Genomic DNA, 21,999 nt, shown 5'->3' on the forward strand with positions numbered 1-21,999 from the left:
AATGTTATACATACATATATATAATGGGGCGCCACCATTAGGTGCATATATATTTATAATTGTTATGTCTTCTTGTGGAATTAACTTCTTTATCAGTACACAGTGACCTTTGACCCTTGTAACAGTTTTTGACTTAAAGTCTACTTTACCTGACTTTTATCTGTACTGCTATCCAAACTCTCCTTTGGTTATTGTTTTTATGGTGCATTTTTTTCTATATGTTCACTTTCAACCTATTTATGTCTTTGAATTTAAGGTGAGTCTCTTGTAAACAGCATATATTTTGGCTATGCAGTTTTATCCAATCTGCAAATGTTTGCCCTTTGAGTGGAGAATTTAATCCATTTACCTTTAAAGTAACTATTGATAATGCAGGTCTTCTCCCATTTTGCCCTTTGGTCTTTGAAAGTCTTATACCTTCTTTGCCTCTTAATATTTAAAGTGGGTTTCTTTGTAGATAGCATATCTCTAGGTCCTTTTTAAAATCCATTCTCACAGTCACCCTTTTTTAATTGGTGTATCTTGACCATTCATACTTAAAGTGATTATTGAAATAGTTGGATTGGTATCTACTATATTTGTAACTATTTTCTATTCTTTGCCTTATTCTGTGTTTCTTTTTTATATCTTCCATTCTTTTTAATCCTTCTCTGGTTTTAATTGAGCATTTCGTATAATTCTGTTTTCTCTTCTCTCCGAGCATATCAATTGCACTTATTTTTAAAAATTTCTTATTGTTGTTCAAAAGTTTACAAACTAATTTTTTAATTAATTTACAATTAATCTAATTTTACTTTAAAATAACATTATACTGCTTCATGGGTAGCGCTTATATTCTTATGTTAATTTATTCCTTCTCTAACACTCCTCCTTTCTTTATACAGATATGAATTTCTGACCTATGTCACTTTCCTTTTTTCTGAGGCACTTCTTTTATCATTTCTTATGAGGCACATCTTCTGGCTACAAATTCCCTTTATTTTTTTCATCCAGAAAGGTCTTTATTTCTCCTTCATTACAAAGGATAATTTTTTGGGATAAAGAATTCATCTTTTGAGACCATGGTTTTTTCGCCTGTTAACATGCCTTGTAATTTTTGGTTGAAAGCCAGACATGACATATTTGGTAAAAGGAACTGAGGTAAATTGGCCTTTCAGGTGAAGTCCACTATCTCACTTGGAGTTTTAGCCCACTTTATCTTGTAGGTACCAAATCTTAACACTATAATTTACTAGCTAAGATCACTGACTTATGATTTTATGATTCTCTTTCATCAAAGAGGATGTTCATCTTATATTTGAGATTAACCATCATTTTAGTTTTCTTTTTGTATAATGTATTCATTATTGCTATACTTTTGAAACAGACAGTGATTTTCACTATTGGGTTGGAGGTTTTTCAGCATTTCATCTACAACCAATTTTTATGCCTAGATGTGTCTATAACGTGGATATTTTTACAAAGAGAGTTCAACTTTTAGTGGTCCTGAAAACTAATATGCAACATGTAGAATAATTTACAGAGGTTACAACATTTAGATTTACCCATGGAATCTGAAGAGGAGAGGATATAATTGTCTTCCCCTAAACTTCACTCAAGCAATAATGATACAAGTTTCAAAGCTTGCATTACATGCATTCTTGACTATTGATCAAAAGTGAAGTTTTTGTTGGCTTAAATTTTTTATCTCAAAGGCACCATGGAAATCAAAGAATTCCATCTTCTTCTAGAAGAAATCTCTCATGACTACTTAAACAAATACTTATAAGTCATACATACGGATAAATGGCTTCTTTAAAATTTCCAAAGATCTGTTTTCCAGTCATTATGATGGTCAATTGTGTTGTCAATTCTATTAAGCAACCTGCAGGATCACACTAGTCAGAAGGAAGAGGGGAGAAAAAAAGAAGTGAACAATGAAAGATAATTTTTGCAAGAACTAAGAACCCAAACCCAGAGGGTTAGAAGTGTGAGATATTGGTTGGTAGGGATATTAAAGGACATTTAGCCTAATAGTTTAAAGCATAATTGTGAACCAGTGCCAGGCTGGCTGCATTAGATTCAACTGGGTGTGTGTTAAAAACACATATTTCTGGGTATCATTCTTAGAAAATCTGAGTCTTTATGTCTGGATGAGGGTTGGGAGGTGGTATTTTATTCATGTGCTTTGGCTATCCAGCCAGATCTAGAAACCATTTATCTGGTCCAACTCTATAACCCATGATAGATCCTTTCTGTTATATACAGAGGAAGTAATTATTCATGCTTTGCAGGAAGTCTTCAGAAACGAAGAACTCACTTATCTCATTCTGAAGCTCATATTTTACTACTAAACGATAGGCAAAATATAACATATTGCTCAAAAGGCACTGGAAAGTCTATCAAATGACTGGATTCTAAAACCCATTCTGTACATAGAGTAAATGTCTTAGATTTCTCTTGCCCCTTGATTAGTATATGGGATAGTGCTGGGTACAGAGAAGGTACATATCACTGAGTTATTGAAGCCACAAACTTCACTTCTTAAGAGAATTCTTACCTCTTCATTTCTCCACACATTAAAAAGATATGTGTATTTTCCTGGATAGCCCACAAACTTCCCTTTAAAAAAAGCCACATAGAAGCAGGACGAGTAATAGTTTACAAACTGAAACAGGAACATTTTCAAGGTAAGACTGCTCTCATACTCTTGGTGAGTTCGAGGAATTTCTGGTAAGTAAAAAACAGCAAGGTTTGAAGCAACTTTGTTTCTCCTTGAATTATCCTGGAGGCCTATTGAAATGTTCCCACTCTGTCCAAAATCGATAAATTAATAAGTATGGATTTGTGCCAGGCTTTCTCTTTGACACTCTGTATTAATTTTACCACTGGGAAAGTCTAAAAAGGAGACATTTTTATATTTAGAGGGGTAGAATACTTGCCTGAAGTCACACAGTCAGAATGTGGAATTCAAATCCATATGAGAGTGAAGAGCCTACACCCATCCCAACACACTATGTGATCTCTCACGACTATGTCATATCTTTCCCATTTCAGGAAAATGGAAAAAAATCCATTTTTCAATCAAGATTAAACAAAGTAAGCTCATGTCAAGAACTGGGGATGATTTCCAAACTGAACTGTGTTTTCCTCTCATGAATTTATCAATTTTGAAAATAGTGTGATGGCTTATGACAGCAGTAGCAGTACACATCTTCCCTTTCTATTATTTAAAATGCATAATCATGGGCTATCCTTTAAAGAACTCCCAAGATAAGAATATATTAGATTCCCTTCATATCACAATGGAGCATCAGGAGACATAAAAGAGTAAAGGAGTGTGTTTTTTGAACTGATGCTCTACCCACGGCATGAGCTGACTCAGTCTAATCCAGCATTCCCTCACCTTAACTTGATTACATCTGCAAAGCCCTATTTCCAAATGTCACCTGGTATCAGGTATTAGGACTTGGAGATATCTTTTTGGAGGACACAGTTAAACCCACCACAGTCAACCTACCCATTTTTGTGATCCAGACAGATATCTTTTCATAGAAGAAATTCAAGATCAAGATGATGATAAAGTTCAAGCATGATCCTGTGAGTGATGTGGTCAACTGGGGAGTAAGGACACTTCTGACAGGCTTCAGGGATGTTTCACTTTCCATGAAGCTAGCTACTGTAGCGTAGACAGATAGCCGGTACGCAATTACAGCTACCATCGAGGCAATGACAAGAGACATCTAGAGAAAGGTAACAGAATTAGTTACTCAGGTCCCTGTACCTCTGTCTCTGTAATGCATATATATCTGAAAGTTATATACTACTCTCTCTGTTTCATTATATTAATTTTAGCACTCTCATTTGCAAAGTAAACCAAGCCAGTCTTTCTCACCATAGGTGGCAGATAATGAATACTCATAATGTTTAAGGATTAGAGAGAGATAAGGCATGTGGAAGCAGCTAAAATAGAAAAGTATTCATTGCCCAACTTCTAGGCCCATCCTTTAGCAGGGACTGGTTAACTGTGGCCAGAAGGCCAAATGCTGCCTGTTGTCTATTTTTGTATGGCTGTGAGTTAAGTATAGTCTTTATATTTTTAAAGGGTTGAAAATAAAAATAAAGAACATGTGACAGAGACTGTAAGTATCCCATGGAGCCTAAACTATATCTGGCCCTTTATAGAAAAAGCTTTTCTGTCATTGATCTAGGCTATAAACATGTGGCATGAAGATCACTTACTTTTTCAAGAAAAATATATCGTAGACTATTTAATTTCCCCTCAGAATGTTGTCTTTAGTGTTCAGATATGACTAGGAGTTAAGATATTTGTATAGATTCTGTATACATTTTGTACACTTCCCGTTTTGCGAAAGCTCAAAGATCTAGGGATGGCTTTATAGCAATAATTAGAGAATTTTATTCTAAAAGTTGAGAAACTGAGCTGAATGAGAACTAGAAATCTAAGACAGAGTAATGTTTCTGGGACTACAATCTAGAATGTTTTTCAAGGAATGTCCTGAAATGATTATTGCCCCCTTTATCATCTAAGAAAAATATTTCTCCTAATGCTCTTAAAAATAGAAAATCAGTAGATTTAACAAGAAGTGATAAAGAAAAAAAATTATGGGAATTATGGAACAACAGGAACTGGTGAGGTTAAACTATATTCTACAACTGCTAGTAATTTATACTTCAACATGCTAAGACATCTAAGGTAACACTACCTGTTTTCCTAAAATTAAGGGTCAACTGCAAGAGGGCACAAATTTGGAAAGGGAGGGCAGGAGCAGGAAATAGATTATGGTGATGGGAAGAATCTATTTGTTGAAGGCATAGAGAAATCTTGATTCTCTCACAATGGGATATGCTAATTAAGTTTTCAAATATGAGAATCATTTTCTTCTGTGTATCTTAGCAAGAGAATGAACTTTAATAGTATGGGTTGCTGGTTCATTTTGGACAGATAATTTGAGTGAAGATAAAGATTAATTGTTTTGCTAGCCAAAGACTCTATAATCAAAGTAGCTCTGTCATTCTATTCTGAGTTCAGGTTATGATGTAATTACATGCAGAGTGGTGGTGGCGGGGGTGGGAGGAGATTGAGGGAAGCAACTCTCTCTTTCTAACTCTTTTCCACAAGGTTCAATTATGGCAAATCCCTGTAAACTACAGTTTATTTTATATAAAAGGTGCAAGCAAAAACAGGAGGGCCAGGAATCAAGAGCCATCACTGATGAAAACAAATGCCAAAATTAGCCTAATATGATCACATGTTAAAGAGATGAAAAAAGAAATGCTCACCCAAAACGTCACTGTAGCTCCTGATAAAACGTACCATGGAATACGATTATATAGAGGCATATGAGGTTCCATCTCCTGTAATTTTGAAGGAAGCACAACAAAATTCAAAATCCCCTTAGAGAGGATACTCCAGGTAGTAGTTAAAATCATAGAGCCCAGTTAAAGCAGAAACCTCTCCAGAGGGCTCACTACAACTCATGGAAAGCCAAATTCTAGCAATGGTTCCTTCTTTTCAAGTAGAAACTTTGGGCCTCCTTGATGAGATATCTTACACATGACATGGGACACTATTTCCTGAGGGCTGAATTAGAGTGATACTCAGCACCTGGGAGACACAAAAATGAAGCCAAAACTTGAGGGCTGCTGCTTAAGTGGACATGCTTTAATGATGTTGCAGTTTTATTCTAATGAATTGCTCTACATGATATTAATAGGGCAACTTCTTTACATTTATAGGATATATTCTGTTCTTCCACAATATGGAAGTCCAATCTTTCCCACCTTCAGGCTTTTAAGTAATTAATGGAAGATAATAATTAAATAGACTGACATTCTTTGCTTCATCAAGATCCAGTTAGATCTTACCCAAAAGAAGACTGCCATATAATGAAAAATAACTGTCAACAGAAATTTAACCATGTATTTCTATCTAATATTGCTTCAAAATAATCTGGTGGCAAGATTCAAAATTTTTCATATACATGCATACTTCATTTTATTGTACTTTGCCGATTCTGTGTTTTTTACAAATTGAAATTTTGTGGCAACCCTGTGTCTAGCAAGTCCAAAGTGACGTTCTTTTAGCAACACAGGCTTACTTTGTCTCTGTGTAACAATTTAATTAAGATAAGTGCATTGTTTTAGACATAATGCTATTGTACACACAACAGACTCCAGTGTAGTGTAAACATAACTTTTATATGCCTTGGGAAACCAAAATTCATGTGACTTGCTTTATTGTGATATTCACTTTATTGCAGTGGTCTGGAACCAAACACCCGATATCTCTGAGGTATGGCTGTAGATAGACATAGATATATAAACTTATATGGACATACACATATATACATTATAGATATGCATGTGTGTATATCTATATTTATATTTTCAGAAACAAGTAAAGAAGTTTATATGACTTATATGCTGGGAGAAACTTTAAAGGCAAATTAAAATATGAATAATTATTTGAGAGGGAAACTATAGCAATGTGTTCATTGAGGTATGCTTTGTTTCTTAAGCTACCTTAGTCACTGGATTCATTTTCCTGTGTTTACACATAGCTTCAAATTCAGGTCTCAGCTGATGCTGCTGCTGTTCCTCTTCAAAGTCCACCATGTCCCACTCATATTCCAGTTTGGCTTGTCGCTGTTTCCAAAATTCCAAAAACAATGTGACTATAGGCAAAGAGATGTTGAAAACAAACAATCAATGGATGGAAAGAGAAATTTAATAATAAAGCTCATTTTTTTCTACTTGTCTATTTTTTAATAATTTTTGTTGCATGGTGATTCATATTTCTCAGGTGGTTAATTGGTCATTGCTATGTCTGATGATAAAATTACAAAATTATTAAGGTTGGCATAATAATATGTAATAATATTTTCTAATAACTCATTTGTAAAAATTGGAGTTAATTCCTTAAGACAGTAATTGTAATGGTTTGAAGCTATATGTACCCCAGAAAAGATCATGTTCCTTTAATCCGTCCCTGTGGGTGTAGACCTACTGTAGGTGGGGCCTTTTGATTAGGTTATTTCAATTGAGATGTGACCCACCTCATTCAAGGTGGATCTTGATACTCTCACCCAAGTCCTTTATCCTTTATAAGAGGATAAAAGACAGGAAAAAGCCCCGGAGAAGCTAAGAGAGACAGAAGCTAAAAGAGAGAAACACACAGAAGCTCTGAGAGGAAGCCACTGAAGCCAGAAGCCGGAAGCAACGAAACAAGGGAGAGGAGGACCAGCAATGTCCCCATGTGGCTTGCTATCTGACAGAGGAGCCCAAGCTTGTGCATAGCTGGTCTTCAGGGAGAAGGCGTCCTATTGATGCCTTAATTTGGACATTTTCAATGGCCTTAGAACTGTAAACTTGTAAGCTAATAAATCCCCATTGTTAAAAGCCAGTCCAATTCTGGTACATTGCATTTCATCTTCTTTAGCAAACTACGATAGTAATCTAAGCAAGAAACTTTTTTTCAGGCAAATTACCCTTTTTATTTAGATAATTTGAGGTCATATTTAAAGCTTAACTTTTTACTACATACCTAGATTTTGCATGCAAGCATCTTTTACTGAAAGCATTCAAACAATTGTACCACTTTCTCAGGCACAGGGAAATGTTATCTAAGAAGCATGTTTAAGGAAAACATAAGAGCCACCCCCAGCACAATCTCTTTCTCTCTCTATTTTTTAATAAACTTTTAATTGAAGAATAGGATACTTACAATCAAGTGCATAAAACGTAAGAGTATAGCTCAAAGAATTTTCACAAGGTGAACACACCTATGTAACCAGCACCCAAATCAAGAAACAGAATATGACTGGCACCCCAGAAGCCCACCCTGGGACCCTTCCAAGACATAAAAATAACCAGTATCCTGGTTTCTAAGATTATAGGTTAGTTTTGTCTGTCTTTCAACTTGACATAACTAGTATCATAAAGTATGTAGTTGTTTTGTTAAGCTTTTTTTTCCCCTTAACTTTGTAAACTGCAATGTGTAGCAAACATTTATTTATTCTCATTGCTCTAAAATATTCCATTGTATGACTAAACCACAATTTTGTTTATTTGTTTTCTATTTTATGGACATATGAGGTATTTCTGGTTTATTACAAATATTGCTGCTGTGAACATTATCATACATGTCTTTTGGTGGGTATATGTATACCTTTCTGTTGGGTATATGTCTTGGAATAGAATACAAACACAATCAATATAAACTATACTTGTATTAAATATGAAATACTCAATGTTGAATCCTTTCTCTGACTCACAGCATACCTCTTAAATAATTATGAAGAATTACGGATTCTATCTGCACACTTTAAAGCCCTAATTATATATTTCTTTAAGTACCCTAATAGTCATCTAACATACTTTCTGTTTCCAATATCTTTCTTTTCAATGAAGATATTCTACTACTTGTCTGATAAAGTTTTTTTTGTTTGCTCATTTGCTCATGTATTAATTTATATGCTCTTTTGTTCATTTTTAATTCCTTCAAATATTTAAATACACAGGCTTACTTTGCAAGATTCCAATTTACATGGATTTCAGTTTCCACAATTTAATTAAATAACACCAGTCCCCCAACAACATTACTCAAATTTCAGTTACCATGGTATATTAGCTATGAGTAATTGCATAAAATACAAACATTGCTGCTAATTATTCAGTTCACAAACCACCAAATATATAACAGATTTGCATCATAATCAGTGACCAGTCATACCAAAATTTGAAATTCTGAAGTACAAATAGGAACACTGGTCAACATAAATGGAGTTTTGACAGAAAGCAATGATTGTATACAGTAGTTGACCAAAAAAATACTGTAAAGAAAGAGAAAATATAGGTACTCAGAGCTATTTTTTACTATGAATTTCCTGTGATTACATTGGTCTCCAGGAATCATGGTGTTCAGGTATTCCCTGAAAAGGATTTCTGAAAATAAATAAGACCCTTGGTTTGGGCCATACAGATTTTGCTTGAATAGGATTTGACATTTTTCACATATAAGAAAGAATGCAGTTAGAATCCAAATTATCTTTCAACAGCTATTTGAATACATACCATATGCTTAGCACTGGAAGTATAAAGATTAAAGTTATGTTATGCTATGTTAACTGCCCTAGAGGAACACATAATTTAGTATAATTCAGTAATAAGATTGGCTTATGAACAATTATCACCATAGAGACACATTCACTAAAAGTGGCTTAAAGTAAAGTTCTAGGTATGTGCATATTTGAATCCCCATTGTCTAGAACAGTGGCTGCCCCAGATAGATACTTACACAATACTTCCTGAATTAGATTAACAATTCAAAAAACTGATAAAATTAAACTTCTGGAAAAAATACGGGTGACCATTTTACATTATTTTGGACTGGGGAAATTTTCCGAAATTAAAATATGAAACCAAAAAGAGCAACAATGGAAAGTTTTATCATCTGGTTTCTATTGATTATGGACAAATTAAATGCAAATGACAAACTGAGAAAATATGTACAATTTACACATATGTACAATTTACAGCATTTATTATATAGAAGCATCCATGAATTGTTACAAATATCAGTTACTTCAGTAAGCATGGTGTTCCAGTTTGCTAATGTTGTCATGATGCAAAAATACAAGAAACGGATTGGCTTTTATAAAGGGGGTTTATTTGGTTACAAATTTACACTGTGAAGGCCATGAAAATATCCAAAGTAAGACACCAACAGAAGTACGCTTTCACCGAAGGAAGGCCAATGGCATCCAGAAAACCTCTGTTAGCTGGGAAGGCATGTGGCTGGCATCTGCTGATCCTGGGTTATGTTCTAGCTCCTCTCTCAGCTCCTGTGTGTTCTTCAAAATATTGCTCTTGAGGTGTTTTTTTCCTCTCTTAGTTTCTCTGGAGCAAACACTGGGCTAGCATCTCCAAAGTGTCACCAAAAGTCTAATTTCAGCAGCCGTCTCCAAAATGTCTCTCTCAGCTGCTCTGAGGTCCTTCTGTTTGTGAGCTCTTTTATAGGGCCCCAGTAATTAAATCAAGACCCACCCTGAATGGGCGTGGTCCATATCACCATGGAAATAATTTAATAAAACAGTTCACCCGCAGTTGATTGAGTCACATCTCCATGGAAACACGCAAAGGATTCCAACTTAATCAACACTAACATGTCTGCCCCCTCAAAATTGCATTAAAGAATATGACTTTTGGAGCGACATAATATATCCAAACTAGCACATATGGGGAGCCAATGTTTTATAGATATTAGCAATATTTTCAGTCTCTCATACAATCAAATAAATGCAAATAAAACCATAATGAGATAGCATTTCTCATCTATCAAATTGTGAATGACAAAAAAAAAGCCAATACCCAGGCTTTGCCAGAGAGTGGAAAACTAGAAAACTCACAGAATGTTTATGGGAGTATAAGCTGGTACAACCTTTTTATAGGGCTATTTGGAAATATATATTTAAGCCTTAAAATTGTAAATATAATCTTCCCTAGCCATTCATCAGCTGGGAATTTATTCTTAGAAGATAATTGTTCAAATATAAAGATGTTTATCTCAGCACTATTTATAAAGGTAAAAAAAAATTGGAAGTAACATAAATGCCCATCAATAGAGAATTGGTTAAATTATAATAAATTCATAAAATGTAATATTTTCAGTTATAAATAGGCATGCACAAACACACACACACACACACACACACACACACACACATACCCCTACATAGTCAAAGGAGTTCCATTACTCATTATTGGTTGAATAAAAAAAAGCAGGCTTAAAATCTGTACAATATTATGCCATTTATGTTAAATTATAGATACATACATGCCACATACATAGACTGAAATAGCCCAAGAAATGATTGCCAAATATTGATTAAATTCAGAATATTTTTAAAGCTTTTCTTCCCCCTTCTATACAATACTTTTTTTTTTTTTTATGATGGGTATGTATTTTCATTATAAACAAACCAAGTTTAAAAAAAAGAAAAGCATTCCCTACCTTTTAATTACAAAACACAGTATTCACTATTTTTAGGCCTCAACCCCTTGGACTAATGTTGTTCCTTTAACCTGGATTAATTTTTCTTTACACCTACTCTGCCAACTTATTCTTTGATTCAGCTCAATTTTTTTACCAGAACTTGTACTAAAACAAATGTCCCTGAAGTTCTGTTTTCATAGACTTTGGCTAAGATAATGAAAAGCCAAAACTAAATCAATTCACAGCTACAACAAACTTCTGAAAGTATTAACTGATGCCCGTTAATCTTCACTAACTGTGTTGCTGGTGTTTCACATATGGCTGATCCTTTATTTGCAATGAAATATAAGACTGGTTTTGGTGTACAAGCTTTCTCAACAGAAACAATGGAAAAATAGTACATTTATGTATTAGTTACACCTACCACTCACATTTGTTTCCAAGTAATGACAAAGTCAGGATCTGTCAGCCTCATAATGAAGAGATGTCCACATACCAACTTACAAAATTTGAGGGTGCTGGTGAATTCTTAGTATTTTCTCTATCCTCTGTTCTCTTTTAGAATTTATAGTTCTTGCTCCATAAAATTAGCTATGCTGCTCCCTTCAGATCATAGCATCCAAGCAGAAGTGCCAGAAACCCATAAACTTCTCCGCTTTGCACACCACCCCCCCATACACACACACATTTTGGAGTCTTTTTGGCCTGAATAAAGCTACCCTTGCCAAGTTTTGACATGCACAGATTAGTGCGTGTTAAAGATGTTTTTCTAAGTAGAAAGAAAAAGGTCTATATTGGGATTTGGGAGGTATTTTTAGATAAGTCTTTAGGCCTCCCCTTGCCCAGTTACTCTTATAGAAAATATTTTTCTCACTGATGATAGGAAAGAATTCTTGACACTTCTACTTCTCATCTGAAATGAAAAAGGTGAAGTACTGGGGAATTTCCAAAATTAAGGGGAATTCCACTTTATATGAAAGAATATTAACAGATGGAGCTGGAAGCTAGAACTAAAACTAAACACAGGGAACCTAGACTCAAGAATTGATCTATTAGCCCTCAAAAGTTTCTGACCTTTATTCCAAATTGTACCCATGACTCAAAATCTTTCAGCACTCAAATATTTATGTTTAGTCTATCCAGAATTAATTACTTACTAAGCCTGTTTTTACCATGGAACTAGGAGGTAGTGTGAGCTGAAAACATTTGAAGCTTCAAAAATTATACTATCTCTGAGAGAAATGAGCAGACGTTTTAATAGAGATCTTTGAGGACCAAGGTTTAGGCCACATTCCATCAGTGTATTGATACCAGTAAAGGAAAAGTGACTTAAAATCAACTTTAGCATATATGAAATGTGATCCCTATATATTATACAGAAGGGTCATATAACATATGACATAGAGAAACCTGGTTTATATGGGACTGTGTACTCACCCCAAATTCCCATGAATATTGCAAAGAACACTGTTGACTCATTATCAAATAAATGGGAGAACTGTAAAAACAACAACATCACAAAGACCACTTAGTACCAAATGTAATATCAAAAGAGAAAAATTCCAAATCTTTTCAACATACCACATTGCATACATACCTTTGAGGCCAAACATGTAGAATTTAGTCTCCAATAATCACATACTAGGTCACAGAGTGGACACATTATAATCTGACCTCCAATTTCAGGGTCGCAAATTTCAAGGCTGCAGGGGAAAGAAGAGTTATTTTTAAAGTGATTTATGTTTGGGTAAAAATCCAAAGTCGTTCTTATCAAATAACTGTTTATACAGCTTCTCATATATGGCAGAATCGGAATGAAGCAGCAATTCTTATGGTAGTTCAAGTCATGCTTTGAGGTACAGAATCTTTAGAACCAATCATTAAAAACAGACTTTCCATAAAGCACCAGTTGAGGGGCAGCCACTGTGTTTGGGTCTTTTTCATAGTGAACAACCAGTGGCCATAGAAATATCAATTTCTTGCTGCCATAAGCAAACACTCTGAAGCAAATACCATAGAACTGATAACAATAGCTTCTGTTAGCATAAAATTGAAATGTGTTCTCTATTTGAGCAATTCAATTACACTTACCTGCTTGGGTTATTTTTCATTGATAATAAGCCGTAAATAAAACAAGCTAAGCCAACTATAGCTGCGAAGGACAACATTTCTGTGTAAAATCCAAGAAAGGCAAAATAGATGCCAATTTTTTCTCCATAGTATCTCCTGTAAAGAGGGTAAAATTAGAATCAGTTGGAAAGAATGGTTTAGTCCAAAGAGCCCTGGTTTTGTATTCAGACAGGCCTGAATTCTAATTTTGGCTCCATTGCTTTGTAGCCATGTAGTTTTAGGAAGATGACTATATTCTCTAAGCTTAATTTCATCATCCTAAAACACAAGATGATGCCTATTTCATAGAACAGTAGGAGAATTAAAAGAAATAGCACACATAAGTTGGAAGTCAATTGAGTGGAATTTAAATTTTAACTGTGAAGTAATTCAGTACTCTGAAGGGCTTCTAAATTTTAGAGACGGTTTAAATGTTTCTGAAATAAACTGCAGAATATTCTGCAGTGGAACTTCTAGCAATTAATTTAACAAATCAACCTGGAATTTTGCTTTATCTCTCTCTCTAAAATTGAAGAAGGTACTCTGACAATTAGGCAGGAGTACTTGTATGTATAGATTTCCATTTTTCTCCAAGTTTGGATTTCTGATGGCTGCTTAGAGCATTGTGAGATAGGGAGCAGATGAAAAAATTGAAAACAACTGCATAATGTAAGTTCCATAATGTATGCAGCTCAGCAATTACCTTTCAGAAAATTGAAAAGTAACAGCATTATTTGGCATAAAAGTTCAAGTCTCACAATCAAGACTGTTTTCTTATTTTTAAAAAAAGAGTCCCTCCGCCCCATCCCCGACCCCCAAATAGTTTTCTCTACCTCAGAGAACCAGATTTGTATTTTCATTTAATTTTTAAACCTGGTTAATCCTTCTCCTCATTCATATAGCTCTCAGCTCACCAAATCAGAGAAGCCTGTCCACAGTTCCCTAGACAGATAATATTAATATTCCCAGGTACTTAACATTAACTTGTAATTTCCATGCAAAAAGAACACAAAGGGTATAAACTTCATTTCCCAATGAGACAATTATTAAACATTTTTTATATATTCAATACTAATTTCATTGAATCTCCCCTTCTTCAGGTTTCAAAACTCCTTTCTAATTGAATGGGTGTATTTCTGCTTGCACCATCTTCTTTCATTATTTTTAGTGGTACTAAACATTTTTCATCGTTGTTTTCCCTTCTGTTTTCCATATCCCTTTAAAGTTGAAACTTAAATTCTAATTTCACCATATCTCCTTGATAATCTGCCATTCATAACCTCCTTAGGTTCACACTTGGGCTGAGTGAATTCACTTTTTCCGGGTTTTCTCATTGAAAATCTACAGCAATTACTATAGTACTACATAACATAAAAATCTGTCTATAGCTATCTATCTATACATACAAAAATTTTATTTGTGGAATTTATTAATCATCTTGTCTATTTCCATTTGATGCTTTTAAAAATTATAGAATCTATCATTTTTAGAGGATATAATATCAATATTACTGTTACAGAGTTAACTCAAAGGTTTTTCAGAAATTCATAGGAAATTTGATATTTCAGCCACCTAATTTTTTTTTAAGTTAAATTTAGTTTTATTGAAATATATTCACATACCATACAATCATCCATGGTGTACAATCAACTGCTTACAGTACGATCATATAGTTATGCATTTGTTACCACAATCTATTTCTGAACATTTTCCTTACATCAGAAAGAATCAGAATAAGAATAAAAAATAAAATAAGAAAGAACACCCAAACCATCCCCACCATCCCATTCTATTTTTCATTTAGTTTTTGTCCCCATTTTTCTACTCATCCATCCATACACTGGATAAAGGGAGTGTGATCCACAAGGTCTTCACAATCACACTGTCACCACCTGTAATCTACATTGTTATACAATCATCTTCAGGACTCCAGACTACTGGGTTGGAGTTGGATAGTTTCAGGTATTTACTTCTAGCTACTCCAATACATTAAAACCTAAGAGGTGTTATCTATCTAGTGTATAAGAATGTCCACCAGAGTAACCTCTCGACTCCATTTGAAATGTCTCAGCCATCTATTTTGCATCATTTTGCATTACTCTTTTGGTCTAGAAGATATTCTAATCCCACGATGCTGGGTCCAGATTCATCCCCGGAGTCATATCCTGTGTTGCCAGGGAGATTTATACCTCTGGGAGTCGGGTCCCACAGGGCAGTGAGTTCACCTGCTGAGGAGCCACCTAATTTTTGAGAACTACTTTTCACCCCTTTCACATTTCAAGAATCTTATTTCTTGACATTTAATAGGAGAAAAAAAATAAGCCCTCAAAGAACTCCGGATCTGTAATTATTATTTAAAATATTCCCAAAATGAGAAGTTCTTAGATAAGCATTTATTATATGTGGAAGTGTAGAATTACTTTACTAAAGTTTGGACTTATGAAGTTTGTTTAACAATAAAATTAAAAACTGAAATATTTTTTAGGATGATAAAAAGTCAGAGACATATCATAGACTGGTATTACGGTCAACAATGTATATAGATAAATGAAAAACCATTTAATATGTTAACTTAAACTATCTTATTTTCAAAATAAGGAAAATGAGAGCAATCCAATAACATGAGACACTCTGTTAAAACTCAGATATAAGGAGAACCTTTTAAGTATTATTTTTTAGTAAAAATTTGCCTTATATTTGCACATCTATGGCATTTCTTAGCCTGTCTATATTAGTTATTAGACTTTGAATTCATATGGGGCCCGTGGCATCTAAAACAGAGATTCAGTAATATTGGTTCTGAACTACTGTGTAAAGGGATTGATCTTATTATTTTTGTATCCTGAGACTTAGGACTTAGCCTGAGACATAGTAAGTATTTAAAAGAAGAATTATAGAATTGAATTGAATATAAGCTTGAGGAATGAATGAATAAATGTAAACCTTTGGGTCTAAAGGGACTGGTTTTATAGCAAAGACACCATAATGAGAGACTTAGCTTACTATAATATTACCTTGGAATTGTAATTGCACCATTATGTTCATTATCAATGTATTTATTCAAAGCTATTTTGCATGTAACAATTTTTCAGTTTTATTTCTAATTATGAAACATCCAAAACAGCTGATAACAAAAGAAAGCTTACATGGAGTTGTTAAATTGGAAAGAAAACATGGGCTCAGAAGAGTGGTATGTCAATGATGGCAACCTTGGTATTTCCTATTTTCTGAACAATATAATCTAATATGACAAAAAATGTCTTAAGGGCAGAAAATTATTTGCCAATATTTGGACACAGAACTGAAGCTTGGTGTAGTGATAACGAAATATGTGCAATCTCTGAATCTGGATTTCTATATTCTAAATCTCTTTCTAGGCACCACAAATCATGCTAGATGTCTTCCTTTCCTTTATCTTTCCATATCCAATTACCCACTAGGTCCAATAAGTGCTCTTTCTTAGCCCAATGCTTCTGCATTTGTTCTCTCTGCCTGTGATATTATTTAACTAGTTTACCTACTAAATTGCTACTTATCTTTCAAGACACATTTCAAGGATAAGTGCAATGTAGCTTTCCCTAGGTTGTCATAAAGGTAGGTGATTTTTCCTCTATGCTCTGTCCTTTTGTGACTATCACTTTGGTATAAGTATTATGCATTTGTGGGGCTTCCTGCAAAATTTCCCATTTGTCAAGGTAATTTTTGTAGCCCAAGACCCTTGCCGATGCTTAATAAATACTCATTAAGGGAATATGTGAATTGTAATTGCACATTTATTGACAAATCTTCTTTTAAGTATATGTTTATATTTTATCAAATCTCCCCGCAAAACCTTTACTAAAAACCATAAAATAAATCATAAAATCAAGGGGAGGAAATAAAACCACTCATGATATAGATTTCCAGACATCATAACAGAGACAACCATGATCTTCAAATTATTTGTAAATAAAGAAATAAATCAAATTCCAGCAGAGCCCTTGTCACCTGCTGCTACAGAGAGCAGAGGAAAAGATGCTTAAGAAATTCAAGGAGAAAAATGTAAAGCATGATGGAGAATATAGACAAACAGAGATGAAATAACCCCATGAAAAGAAAACCTAACTGAATGCCACAGTTTTGAACACAGAAGTTAGTATTTCACAGCACTGGCTATAAGGAAGAGATCTGAAAGTGGGTGAGACTAGCAGTTGCACCCTCAGAGAAAAAATGTTTCTGGAGAAGAATCAGATACAAAGACAAAGGTTGTACTCCTTGGAGATGTAGCAGTAAAAACAAAGAAGAAAATAAGAAGGGATAGTTAAAGATCCTGCAGAAATGAAAGGGAAACAGGACATGTCCCTGCCCACCATGATCCATAAAAGAAACTGAATGGAAGTGAAAAGAACTGACAGAAGAGGGCACCCTCACACTAGAAATTCTGTCTGCAAATTGACTATTGACAGAAAAAAGCAGACCTCATTCATACAAAGCTATATAACAAAACAAAACAAAACAAAACAAAAAACATGGAAAATGTGAAACAAATTACTTAAAACAATGAAAATCCTCCTCCTAACAGAACATGACACTGAAGAATACTACTAAAAAAAACCACTAAAAACTGAATTAAATGTTCTCAAAGAAACATTTTCAGATATGAAAAACTGATGGAATATAAAAACTAAGAAGAGAAATGGGCAAAGACAGGAAAAAATAAAACAAGGGTCAACTGAACGCCAAAAAAATAATAGAAGAAAAATACAAATCATAGCATATCATAGCAGAAATGAAGCTTAAATTATAAGTTATCCAATAGAGAATAGATTGTAATAAGCGAGAAATGAATAAAAGGCATCAAACATGGGGAAATTATCAAAGTGATGAAAAAAAATGAGATAAAGACACCAGTAAAAATGGTCACAGAGAAACTGTTTGAAATGAAGGCAGACAAAACAGGCTACATACATATAATTGAAGAAGTAATACTTAAAATTATAATCCAAGAAGACTTCCCAGAAAACAAACAAACAAAAAAACCGAGGCCACATATTGAAAGGATCCACCAGGTACCAGGAAAAACCGACTTAGAACAATCAACTCCAAGATAAAACATAGTAAGACAAGTAGACTTTAAAACAAACAAACAAACAAAAACTCTCAGCTCCCTGGCAAAATGACAAAATAATGTGCATCGGCAAGAGAATTAGATTGGTATTAGATTTCAAAAACAACATAGAAAGCAAGACAACACCGAAGCAACATTTTCAAGAATCATAAAGAAGAACAAAACAAGGAGTTGATATTCAGCCAAGTTATCATTCAAGTATCAAGGCCATAGCAAAACAGTTTTGATCACGTAAGGAATCAGGGAATTCTGTGCATAAGTGCTCTCCTTGAGAAATTTACTAAGGTATGACTAGAGAAACTTCAGTAAAATGGCTGATAATTAGCATTTCCTATATTTATTTGTAGAGTTAATACTAAAACAAAGGTTGGAACCTATATAGAAAAACTTGCATGTGACAATTATATGTTCTGACAAAGTAAAAAGAATGCAACTAAAAAAAAGATAGAATGCAAAGGGAGAGAGAAAAAGGAAAGTAGAATAAGTTCCTAGACTTCTGTAAATGTAATAGGGGTGGAGTAGAAGATACTATTTTAAATTGAAAGACCAGATAGTAAAAGGTCAAGTAACAAAGTGATTAAGAGCATCATAAAGGTATAAAGGTAAACTCTGTAACAAAAACATAAATCTTTCTAAATAGCAAAATAAACTTAAATAAAGCAAGAAAGACACACCACACAGAGAAATAAACAGTGAATAAACATAATAAAGCAGTAATTACCACACAAAATAATATGACAGTATTGATACCAGACATTAATAAATGATTCCTGAATTATAATCTCTTTTCAGGCAACTCATCCTAGTGGATGAGAATGTGAACAGGCTTATACAAGACACACCTAAAATACAGTGATTTCAAAAGGCTAGAAAAATAAGGAATGGACAAAGATTCAACATCTAAATGGAAATACAGGAAAACAGAGGTTGTGGTTCTGATATACAGACAAAGTAGAATTCAAACCCCAAAAGCATTAAATGACACAAGAAAGATACCTTAAAATGTTGAAAACCACATTTCACAGTGAAGACATATATTCCAAATAAACATTACATATCAGAATCTATGGAGTACTTTTAAAACAGTGATTAGAGGAAAACTCACGGCCCTACACATTGATGTCAATAAAAAGGAAATAATGAAAATAGAATTTTGTAAATTCTCTACAAAAAGTTAGAAAAATAACAAGCTACACAAAAATAAAGGATAAGAAATAAAATTCTATTATAAGAAATTATCAAATTAGAGATTAGAAAAATAATAGCTAAAATTGATTTTAAAGACCCAGTTCTCTGAAAAAATTCATTAAAATATACAAACCCTAGTAAGCTTAATCAAAGGAAAAAGAGAAAGCACAAATACATAAATTAAGAAATGGCAAGAGGGAAATAACCCTTGATTCAGAGAGAACAATAACAACAACAAAAAAATCATAAATGAATGCTTTGCATGCTCCATGAAAATGAATTTGGAATCCTAGATCAAACAAATAATATGTTAGAAAAATAGTCATCAAAATGTATCCTAGTGGACAGAGAAAGCTAAATAGACCACTGTTCATAAAAGAAATAAAGAAAGCTTATTAAAGAATTATTATAAAATAATACCAGACCCAAATGATTTCACAGGGGTATTCTGCTGTCCAGATAGCATTTACACTGCAAAATTTCTTTAGGAACACAGAAAATAAAGGAAAACTGCCAAATTATTGATACCTAATAAAAATAGCTCAAAAAAGAATCCTCATGAATGTCATGACTAACAATACAAAAATTCTAAATACAATATTAGTGAACACACTCCAATACAAGTAGGATTAGAATGTACAAATCGTTAATATTAGGAAATCATTAATATAATCCACCAAAGGAGTAGGCACAAGGAGAAAAATTATCTCCATAGGGGCTGAAAAACTCTTAGGAAAATGCAATAGTCACTCTTACTAAAAAGGTCTTTAATAAATAGAAATGGTTAGATACTTTCTTAAAATAATAAAAATATATACAACTCAATCCTAACTGTACACTACTGTTTACATACACACATTATTCTGGAGTTGTTAGCCCATGAAATTAAACAAGAGAAAATAATTAAAGGTATAAGAATTGGTAATAAAGAATTAAATATATCTATCTAAAGATCTCATGCTAGTGTACCTGGAAAGCTTTAGCAATTCAATGACAAAACTACCTCAATAAATAATTCATGAAGGAAAAGGAACATAAAATTAATGTGCAAAAATCAATAGCATTCAATATACAAGTAGCAACCAGTTAGAAGATACGAGAAAACTCAATTTACAATAGCAACCAAAAGATAAAACCCTTAGGATTAAACTTAAAAATCTGGGAAACTACCTGAATGTCCAACTGTTGGAAATTGGTTGAATAAACAAATGTAAATACACACAATGGTGTACTAGGAAGCTGTAAACTGAATGAGGAATATCTATATTAATTGATCTTTAGAACTATGGATTGACCTTCAGGATAGATTGCTAAGTGAAAACAGCAAAGTACAAAAGTAGACTGCTACTTTTTGTGTAAAAAATGAAAGAGAAAATTTTAAAAAATACACATGCCTGCTCTTTACAAAAAGAAATGCAGAAAGGATAAACCAGAAAACAATGAAGTTGGTTTGCTACAATGGGTAATGTGGGATTAGAGGGGGAAGAAGGCAAGAAACGGAGTGGAAGGGATATGAGAGGGAGTGTCACTTCCTTGCATATAGTTTTTTGTAAAGTTTTGACTTTTAAAGCATGTTAATGCTTGCATATTCACAAACATAATAAAATCTATAAGGATGAGAAAAGAAAATAAACCCTAAAATCCAAAGCAAACGAAACAAATGAGCCTGATTATATTTCAAGTAAATAAGGACCAAACAGGGCAAAGGAGGGGGGTATAAAAAGAACTTTTAAAAGTAACTTACGAACCAGAATTCAACTATTCTAAGTCTTGGGCAAGAGGCTGGGGGGAAGGGAGCAAAAAGAAATACTGAATTCTTTAGCAGGTTTGTTTTTGTAGTGGTATAGATGAAGCAATTTTGAAACAATTTTAGATGCTCCATAAAACTGGGCAAATAAGTAAATGTGCTGATGTTGTTGGGGGCCAGGTTTCTCACTTGGGAGTAAGGAAAATACAAATATGAAATTCAGGAAAAATAGGATGACCTTGAGGGGATGGACTAGAATTAGACATTATCAGTGTGGACTGGAGATTTCTAAAAGATGTATGTGTATACATGTGTGTATATATGTAATTATGTTCGTGTATACATATGCATGCATAAATTTCTTAGCTCTGTTTGCTGAAAGGGAATACAAGTAAAACACTTCAGTAACAATGAGCATACCTAGTGCCACAACTTGGATTCTAATACCATCTGCCACTAAAAGAAATCAGCACACCTGGGAGAAATGCATGGTTCCAGGGCAGAGGCTGGAAAGCAAGTTGAGCCTGGAACATGCCAGAAAGTAAAGGAGGAGTGGGAGGATAAATAATAGGGGCATGTCACAAAGATACATGTTCTAGCTTCAAAGGCTCCCAATAGAGCTTACAAAAGAATGTTGAGTGCCAACTAGTAAACGTAGAGGGAATGCTAGAGTGGGATGAATCGTTACATGAGGTAAATCTAGGAAGGAAATTTTGATGAGGAGCAGAATATTTGTACGGTCTTAAAATAACTTCCCACAGATTGCTTAGCATTTAGCAAGGTAAAAAATGTGGAGAAATCAGACCAGTCCTTAAAGAGGTGAATTGAAAGCAAGGGAAACAAATATTAACT

At 33.8% G+C, this 21,999-nt stretch overlaps 1 protein-coding gene across 2 annotated transcripts in view; it reads right to left on the reverse strand.

The window, feature by feature from the left end:
- ANO5 (anoctamin 5) overlaps positions 1 to 21,999 on the reverse strand; it is a 116,052-nt gene that overhangs the window by 30,499 nt on the left and 63,554 nt on the right. For both annotated transcript variants that reach the window (XM_037840762.1, XM_037840761.1), the window contains 8 exons: positions 13,088 to 13,222; positions 12,594 to 12,699; positions 12,434 to 12,494; positions 6,526 to 6,677; positions 5,284 to 5,358; positions 3,500 to 3,722; positions 2,540 to 2,709; positions 1,780 to 1,877 (listed from right to left, as the gene is read on the reverse strand). In XM_037840762.1, coding sequence (XP_037696690.1) covers positions 1,780 to 1,877; positions 2,540 to 2,709; positions 3,500 to 3,722; positions 5,284 to 5,358; positions 6,526 to 6,677; positions 12,434 to 12,494; positions 12,594 to 12,699; positions 13,088 to 13,222 — 1,020 coding nt within the window. The remainder of the gene's footprint in view (positions 1 to 1,779; positions 1,878 to 2,539; positions 2,710 to 3,499; positions 3,723 to 5,283; positions 5,359 to 6,525; positions 6,678 to 12,433; positions 12,495 to 12,593; positions 12,700 to 13,087; positions 13,223 to 21,999) is intronic.

Source organism: Choloepus didactylus, chromosome 6 (genome assembly GCF_015220235.1).
Source record: "Choloepus didactylus isolate mChoDid1 chromosome 6, mChoDid1.pri, whole genome shotgun sequence".
Taxonomy (NCBI): domain Eukaryota; kingdom Metazoa; phylum Chordata; class Mammalia; order Pilosa; family Megalonychidae; genus Choloepus; species Choloepus didactylus.